This window comes from Phoca vitulina, unplaced genomic scaffold (genome assembly GCF_004348235.1).
Source record: "Phoca vitulina isolate PV1807 unplaced genomic scaffold, GSC_HSeal_1.0 scaffold64, whole genome shotgun sequence".
Classification (NCBI taxonomy): Eukaryota; Metazoa; Chordata; class Mammalia; order Carnivora; family Phocidae; genus Phoca; species Phoca vitulina.
Window position 1 is genome coordinate 33,034 of NW_022589767.1, and position 9,812 is coordinate 42,845.

Below are 9,812 nucleotides of genomic sequence, written 5' to 3' on the forward strand. Positions count from 1 at the left end.
AATTAACACATAGAAATCCACAACTCAATACATAATGAAATGACTGAAGAACACATGCAAACACAGACAAAGAAATACTCCTGAGGCAACAAGGTGGATCATGAGAGACTCAAGTCAGTGTGAAAATTATGGAATGGGTGATATAGCTTCCACCTGGCATTGAGCCCCACATAGGGCTCTCTGCTCAGCGGGGAGTTGCTTGTCCCTCTGCCCCCACTCCCCCTGCTCAGGCTCTCTCTCTCTACAGAGAGAGAGAGCCCAGAGCTTCTTATTCCTTTGTCTTATCAATGTTATCCCCCTCCAGTTGGAACCAGTGTCCCCCATGGAAACAATAACTTAAAAATATGTCCTGGGATGCCTGTGTGGCTCAGTTGGTTAAGCGTCTGCCTTTGGCTCAGGTCGTGATCCCAAGGTTCTGGGATCGAGCCCTGCATCGGGCTTTCTGCTCAGAGGGGAGCCTGCTTGTCCCTCTGTCCCCACTCCCCCGCTCATGCTCTCTCTCTCTAATAAATAAATAAAATCTTAAAAAAGAGGAGAAAAGTGGGACCGCATTAAACTAAAGAGCTTGTGCGCAGCAAAGGAAAGAACAAAATGTTTTGAAGGACAATGTACAGAACAGAAGAAATATTGTAAACTATATATCTGATAGGGGACCAATATCTAAAATATATAAATAGCTCAACCAATGCAATAAAAACAAAGAAAATAATCCAATTTCAAAAATGGGCACAGGGCTGAGTAACATTTTTCTGAAGACATAAAAATGGCCAATAGGTATAAGAAAGGTACTCAAAATCACTAATCATCTGGGAAATGCAAATCAAAGCCACAATAAAATGTCACCTCACACCTGTTAGAATTGTTTTTTCCAAAAACATAAGCGAATATTGGTGAGGATCTGAAGCAAAGGAAATCCTTTGGAGGAAATGTAAATTGGTGCCGCCACAATGGAAAAGCTTTTTTTCAAGCAATTACAAATAAAAATACCATTATATTCAGTAATGTCACTCCTACATATATATTTAAATACTGAAATCATTATCTCAAAGGTATACTGCACACCCATGCTCATTGCAACATTATTCACAATGGCCTAATTATTGAAGGAACCTAAGTATCTGCCAACAGATAAGAAGGTGTTTTATACACACACACACACACACACACACACATGCACAATGAAATATTATTCAGTCATGAAAAAGGAGATCTTGTCATTTGTGACAAATGGATGGACCTTGAAGGCATTATGTAAGTGACAAAAATCAGACAGGTAGAGACCAATACTGTATGGTCTCACTTACATGTAGAATCTGAAACACTGAACTTGTAAAAACAAAGAGTATAAGGCTATTTACCAAGGACTGTGAGGAATGGGAATTGGGGAGATGTTTAAGAATACAAAGTTACAACTAGTACATAATAAGTTCTGGAAGTTTAATGTACAATATAGCGATTATAATCAGCATTACTGTATTATAAACTTCAAAGTTGCTAAGACTAAATCTTAGCTGTTCTCAATACGCACAAAAGTGATAAATAAGTAACATGAGAAAGATATTATCTAAGATTACCATAGTAATCAATCAGTAATACATAAATGTATCAAATGAACACATTGCATGCCTTAAATTTACACACTGTTATGTCAATTACATCTCAGTAAAAACAAACAAAAGATTTTTGTTATACCCACTTACTACAAGGAAATAGCTTAAGAATACAGCTAAGACACCAAAGAGGAATTAAAATGGAATACTAAAATAATATGTTTAATACAAAAGATGTCAGGTAAGGTGGAAGAAGAAAACAAGACATAAACATAGAATGAATAGCAAAATGGGAGACCTAAATCCAACTATCCCAATAATGACATTCATGTTAATTAAGTAAATATTCCAATCAAAAGATAGAAATTGTCATACTGAATTAAAAAAAAATAAGATCCATCATTATGCTTTCCATAACACACACATTTTAGATTCAAAGGCACAAAGAGGTGAAAGTAAAAGGATAACAAAAGATCTACCCTACAAACAGTAACCCCATAAGTAAGCACAAATGGCTGTTCTAATATGAGACAAAGTAGCTGTTAAAGCAAGAAGTATTATTAGAAATTAAAAGAAACATTGCAGCACGTTAAGGCTGTCAATATGAGATGAAGATAAAATAATTATAAACATACAGTATTCACCTAACAACAGAACCCTCAAACACATGAAATAGAAACTGACAGATTTGGAAGGATAAATAAACAATTCAATGCATGTAATTGGAGATTTAAAAGCTCTTCCTTAAGCAGTGAGAGAACAGCAGGTCACAAAATCCAGAGGCTTATGGAAGACTGTAAAAGCACTAGCAACCAGCCTGACATACCTGACATACATAGAAATTATTCTTCTAGGTCATAAATAGGGATCAAACATTTAAAGGATGGGAATTTTCAAAGTATATTCTCCAAAGACAAAGGAATAAATTAGAAGCAACAATAGAAAGAAATGTGGGAAATTTCCAAACATGTGGAAAAGTGATAAACTTCTGAAAAATTTACAGTTCAAAAATGAGATCTGTGAAAATACCTTGTACTGGATGATACTAAACTGAGAATATATCAGACTTTTAGGGTGGAACTAAATGGGTGTTATACGCAAACAATGAGCCATGGAACTCTACATCAAAAACTAATGATGTAATGTATGGTGATTAACATAACAATAAAAATTTTAAAAAAACTAATGATGTAATGTATGGTGATGAACATAACATAATAAAATAAAAATAAATAAATAAATAAATAAAAATAAAGTAGTGTTTAGAGACAGTTCATAGTTTTGTCACTTATACTCAAAAGGAAGAATGTTATAAAATGCATGATCTGAGTATCTTCCCCCTCAAGAAGCTAGCTGTACAGAGAAGAGCCAATTAAAGTTAGAGAAGAAAGAAATGATAAACATATACTTAGCTGAAAGTTGATTGTGAAGTGTGCACAGTAGAATAACTCATGGTAGCTCCAAATGGATCAATACCCAGTATCCAAGAGCATTAGCAGTAACATGGATGAATACACTGCAGTAGAATCAGACAACAGAACAGCAAGGAGCACGGACAATTTACAAATTCAGCTATATGGATGAAACGCACGTTCAGTTTCCCCTGGAAATGCCAAAAATAAAATATGCATACTGTATGATTCTATTTATGTAAATGTTTATAAATGGAGGTGAGAACATGAAAGGGGCATTTTGCAGAGCTGGTAATATTCACTTTCTCATTCATATGATGGTGACACTTGAAAATTCAGCCAGCTGTTGGCATGTATTGCATGTGCAACCATCTGTATGGACATTATACCACAATAAAATTACTATAATAGAATATTATGAAAATATGCAAATATCTTTAAAACTAGACATAAAATTGAAAAAAATCCTACCAAATACAACTTGTGAAAACCAAAGCAAAAAGAAATAAAAATATCAGAAGTGTCTTAACTTCTACTATAACTTAATCTGTAATTCAGACAGCTTTTCATACTCAGTTACAGAATATTTAGATCCTTATGAGTAAAGAAAAATGAAATACCAATTAAAAACCAAAAAGAAACCCTTTCTACCTTATAAGGTAGAAAAAAGGGTCTAACAAAATATGTGTTGTGTACATTTTCTTGGAATAATAAAAAAAGGAAATTACATGTCAGTGGCAATCATAAACTGATTCTCACAATATATAAAAATAATGGACTATGACATAAGTGGATTTACCGAAGCAATACCACGTTGGATTTACATGTGAAATTACATAAACTTAATCTGTCACATTAGCAGAGTAAAGAAGGTCAAATGATGTGATTTCTCTGATGCAGAAGGCAACTGATAAAACTAATTTTCATTCTTAATTTAAAAAAAATTAAACTGATAGAAATAAAAAGTAAACATCCATGCAAAGATCTAGAATAGATATGATAACTCTGAAAAAGAACTAATACAAATGCACTGTTTACAAAAGGAGGATTTTTAAAGTATAGATTGACATAAAAATACATACAAGATTAAAGAAACTGAGGAGAAAGAGCAAAGTTAATACCTACACATATATGGAATGCAGATTTCAACAAAGATGCAAAGTCATTCTGTGGAGAAAGTATAGTCTTACAACAAATGTTGTGGAAACAATTCAATATCAAATGAAATTAATAATATATACCTTATACTATGTGCAAAATGCTAAACATTGATCAACCATAAGTATAAATAATAAACTTTCAAGAAGATGTATTAGAAAAAACACCTGACCTAAAGTCGTGCAGTGATTTCTTAGAAAGAACGACAAAACATGACCCATAAAAGAACAAATTGATGAAGTGTAGTTCATTAAGATAATGTCTGCTCTTTGAAGAAAAAGACAAGTCATAGACTTGAGAGGAAATATTTACAAATCATACATCTAATAAAATAGTTGTTGCCAGGATGCATAAAGAATTCTCAAAATACAATAGCAAAAAGTAAAAATATAACCAAAATATTTCAAGATAATTTCACCAAAAAGCATATATTGATGGCAAATAAGTACAGGGAAAGATGCTTAACACTATTAGTCTTAGGAACATTCATATTAAAACCACTACATATCAGAATTCCTGTTCCAGCAAGATAGAGAGGATATACTGTTCCCTATTCCGTCCACCAAATACAGATAAAATACCTGGACATTATATACAAAACAACATAAGATTCAAACAGGTGATGAGAAAACTGACAGAACTGGGCACCCCAGCTCCAAGGAATGACATGGCGGTGAATGCCCTGGTATTTATCTTTTATCACATAGCTCAGACTGGTGAGCAAACCACAGACACCAATGGGTACAGACAAAAGTCCCCAAAATGTTTTTTTTCTCTCCAGTCAAAATAATGGAAAAAATGCATGCTAGAAAGACAAAAAAATGTAGAAGCTAAGTGTATTATTTCAATCAAAAATCATTGACTACCTAGCAAAAATATCACTCAGGAAAGCAGGGGAAATCAAGACAGTCTGTGATAAAGGAAAACTAAGAAAATGTGTCACCACCAGATGCACTCTGAAAGAACTGCTAAAGGGAGATATCTAAACAGAAATTAAATGATAACAGAAGGAATCTTGGATCATCAGGAAGAAGGAGACAACCAAATAAAGGATAAAACTATCATTAGGTCTCATGAATTTGCTTCACCTCTTGTATTGTCTAAATTGTTTGATATTTGAAGCAAAATCATCAGTTGGAACAAAATTATAACATCCATGTGATTCTCAATATAAGTAGAAAACATTTAAGACAAGTCTAGTAGAAATGAGACACAGTAAAGGGACATCAAGGAAGGTAAGGCTCTACATTTTAGTCAAAGTGCTGTGGGTTGTGACAGACTGTGTAGACTGATATATGTGTATATAATTATTTATACAGAGATATCTCATATCTATATTATTTACATAAATCAGATTAGAACACATACGGCCATATATCTAACTTTAAATGTATAAAGTTATGTATGAAGAAAAGATCTACTTTGTTGTAAATTATGCTGCATCAATTAGGTCATGATGTAGAAAAGTGTAACCTTCACTTTTATCTCCCAGGCTTATAAACACAGCGTCACAAAAAATAAATTCCAAGTGGATCATAAACCCTAACTAAAGGTTAAAAAATAAATAAACAACAAAAAAGGTAAATCCAGGAAAGTAATATAGGAAATTATATTCATGAATTTTGAGTAACTTCTGAAATAGGTCCAAAATAATCACTAACACCCCAAATGATAAATTGGACCATGATAATATTAAAATTCGGATCATTAAAAGACTCCAATAGGGGAGTAAAAATGCAAGATACAGCTATTTCCATCTCATAAACCCAAAAAAGTGCTTGTATTTAAAACACGACGAGGACTTCTAAGAAGACAAAAGAAGACACCATTAGGAGAAATGAGCAAAAGACACACTTGAACTCTTTTTATTCTCACCAAAGAGAATATCCTAACGACTCACAGCCCAGAAAAATGATACTGTTATATAATCACCAGAACTTAATTGTATTCAATTTTATGAGACTACAGAGTTTTGGATCAAGGGACTATTTGTACAATGTGTATTTACACAATACACTAGATAAATGTAGGGATAATTTAATATATTGAAAGACACACATATCTAGGACCATGCAGTTTCATACTAATGCTTAGAAGAAAATGTATTATAATTATATGTAAATACAATTATAATGTTACATTTATACATTATTTTATCATGAAAAATGCAATATTTACATTCTAGAAATATACCATTTACAATGTAGTTATGTATAATAAATTATTATAAATACAATATGTGGAAAAAGACATAGAAAAGGCCTTTCATTAAATAATTATTCATAATATCCACACACCAAAATGGAACTAAATTTCTGAGAACAGATTTTAAATGTCATATTCATATAAGGCAGCAGCAGTGAAAATTCACAAAATATAGACAAATGCGATAATACAGTTGGATTACAAATATGAGAGCAAAAGGAGACACACATAAAAATGCATACTGCACGATTCCATCAATATAAAGTCCAAAAATAATCGAAGATATTTCACATTATTAAAATTGGCAGGGTTAGAAGAGACTCTAAACTTATCGTTCATGATCTGATTTGTAATTGTGTGCTTCTATCTTGTGATGATTGTGCACATTCATATATTTAGTTTTCTTGATGTGTTAAAAAAAAGTAAGGTTATTTCAGGTAAAAGAGCATTTACTGAAGTATGGTTTTCTTTGAAAAGCAAGAACTGGAAATTATAAAATATACATTAAAAGTATAAAAATATAAATATCATAGAGTCAAACAATGGAATAGTAACAGATTTTAAAATAAACAAGAAATATGTACAAATATATGGATGAACTCTACAAGTATAATATTAAATGACAAGCTTTTAATAAAATCTGGAAACATTTGAAATCTCACCAATTCCTCTTCATCATCCAGGTGGAACAGTTTAGAGCTGTGAGAAGCACAGGACGACCAGCTCTCATTCCATGATTTTCTTTCAGTACCAATGTAATAGCAATTGTTGGAATATGTAATCCACTCTTTTGGACAATGACATGCTGGAGAAAGATTATGAGATATTATCCAAAAGGCTTTGAATATTAAAACTTGCAAATTTACAACTTGCATATGTATACACAAATGTGTATACAACACATCAATTTACCCTCACAAGCTGGCAAAAATAAAACAAAACACACGCACACTCCTAGAAGAGTCAGCCTTTCCCCCCCTAATTTATGTGCCCATATGAAGCAAACATACAAAAATGTCCATCTCTACATGTGCTCTGAGTCATTGAACAAGACCACTTTTTTGGAATTGCATAAGGATTTATCTCATTGTGTTATAGCATGAGGAAATTTGAGGCCATTGGTAACAATGAGTAGGTGACTTTATTTTATTTTATTTTAAGATTTATTTATTTACATGAGAGATAGCATGAACAGGAGGGGCAGAGGGAAAGGGAGAGAGAATCTCAAGCAGACTCCATGTTGAGCATGGAGCTGACATGGGGCTCAATCCCAGGACCCTGAGATCACAACCTGAGCCAAAACCAAGAGTCAGACACTTAACTGACTGAGCCATATTGGCACCCCCGGTATGGTGATTTTAAATGAATATTTCCTCATACTGTTGCATAAAAAGTAATATTCTCCTATATTCATTATTTCTGAAAATTTATTATGCAATTTTCTAATTCATTTTCCCCAAAAGCATCTATTATCATCCTTGTCTAGCTTAAGATAGAGATAAAATATAAATTATCCTAATATCATTTTGAAAATGATGTTATACCTTTCTGGGTCTTTGTTTCCGAGGACGTTTTGTTCTGCACCAGTCCTTCAGGAACTAAAAAAATTAAGGCAATCCTCATAAAACTTAATAAAACTTAATATTACACTAAATAAATCACTATGATTTGAGTTTCTTAGTTTGAAGTTTGGTGTATTGTTTAGAATGAGAAAACTCTGTAATAAAATAGATTTTACCCATAAAAATTGAATAAATAATGAACATGTGGGCAAAGATAATTCAAAAGTTTAAAGAACCGATCTCACAGTCTTTTACAATATTTGGTTTAACCCATCTCAAGAATTAATTTGCGTATCTCAATTACGTCTCTCCTATAGCTTGCATTTGAGTTATGAAATCCGAATATATGTGTAATACTCTCTATAATTATTCTGTTATGTCTACTTTTGACAAATTCAGAATAACCATTCCACACTTAGAGCAACATGCATTAAAATGAGATAATACAATTCCATAATACTGTGCAACATTTCGAGGCACTGATGATCATTCAAGTGAAAAATTCCCTTGTAGTCATTCAAACACTTACTTACAGAGAATAACAGCTATTGTGACCACAGCGGACATCAAGACAAGGCAGATGATTCCCAGGATCCCAGCAATGAGCTTCCCTGGACATGAAGGTACATAGTAGGAAGAGAAATGAAAATTCTGAGAAAGGATGGATGGAAATAATCATTTAGGAAATTTACATACAAAAGACCCAACAACGCACAAGGAATCACATACAAAAATTTGGACCCCAAACCTGTAACTACCATTGTAATCTTCTCTCAGAATATACCATTACATTTGCAGTAAATATATTACCCCCATGAGATTGGGTAAAGACCACAGATTATAAAACTTGAATAAGGTTTGTCCTCAGATTTCAATTACAATACCATATTCCAGCTCCAAGCTCTGATCCTCACAAATGAAAAATATGGGAGATCATTCCTTACTCATTCCCTACACCCCTGCACCCTGACTGCACATCCTAGAACCGTTAGACGATGTGTGTATTGTTTTACCTTTCCACGGGTCATTTTTGACATTGCCTTGAAGATCCTGAGAAGCCTTTTGAAGATTTAATTCTGCGTAGGTTATTTCCTGCTCAGTTACTGAAATGGAACTTTTAGTGCCCTTAGCCTTCATTTGATGTCTTTTTGAGCCCTTAACCCGATTGAGTTCTGCATAGGTAACTCCTTGGTTATTCATCTCTGCAGCTGAGTAGTGTCAGGCACAGTACTGAATGGGACCGTACTGAAGGACTTGATGAATAGTGTACGTAATGACAAGATTGCTAGGACAGTCACACTGGGTGGAGTGTGTGGTGAGTGATCGTACTCATTTGCAGTTGGACAATGTAAAATCTGGTACTAGTTACCTTAGAGCTTTAAAGAAGGGTTTCATGATAGAATAAGTGGTTTTTACAATGATATTCTGTTTGACACAATAGTATTGACTGGAAAAATGTAAAGCAATAAATTAGTGAAGAAGAAAAGAATTCATGAATGATATTGTCCTTATTAATGTAAGGTCAGATTCCACAGAAACATGTCAACATTATTAGAATAACTGGGTTAATATTAAAATGCTGTGTTAGAAAATGCTGCACCAATTTTTTTTACAAGTTTTAAATGCATTATTGGTTTAAAAAATTGAGTCCCCTAGATTAGGGAATACTAGTTTTTGAACACATAGGTAATTCCTGTAGTAAATGACTTTTTTTGGGGATTTAGATTTTTTTACTAAAAGGTCATGTAGTGCAATCAAGTGGTCTTTATTTTGAATAATTGTGGAGCTCTGAGAAATCATTAAATTTAAAAAAATATATTTTATATGTTGAAAAATGTTACATGACACAGTAAACTTATCCAAAACTGAGCAATAATGAAAACAAAAAAAACAAAAATTATTTTTTAAAAATACTTATTTAACAA

At 32.8% G+C, this 9,812-nt stretch overlaps 1 protein-coding gene across 1 annotated transcript; it reads right to left on the minus strand.

The window, feature by feature from the left end:
* Positions 1 to 6,987: 6,987 nt before the first annotated feature.
* Positions 6,988 to 9,087, minus strand: LOC116624087 (NKG2-A/NKG2-B type II integral membrane protein-like; the record flags this gene model as incomplete). The annotated part of the gene is made up of 3 exons (XM_032391712.1): positions 8,923 to 9,087; positions 8,421 to 8,538; positions 6,988 to 7,130 (listed from the first exon to the last, which is right to left on the minus strand). Coding segments are annotated over exons 1-3 (426 nt in total), but the record flags the coding sequence as incomplete, so codon positions are not given.
* Between the last annotated feature and the right edge of the window lie 725 nt (positions 9,088 to 9,812).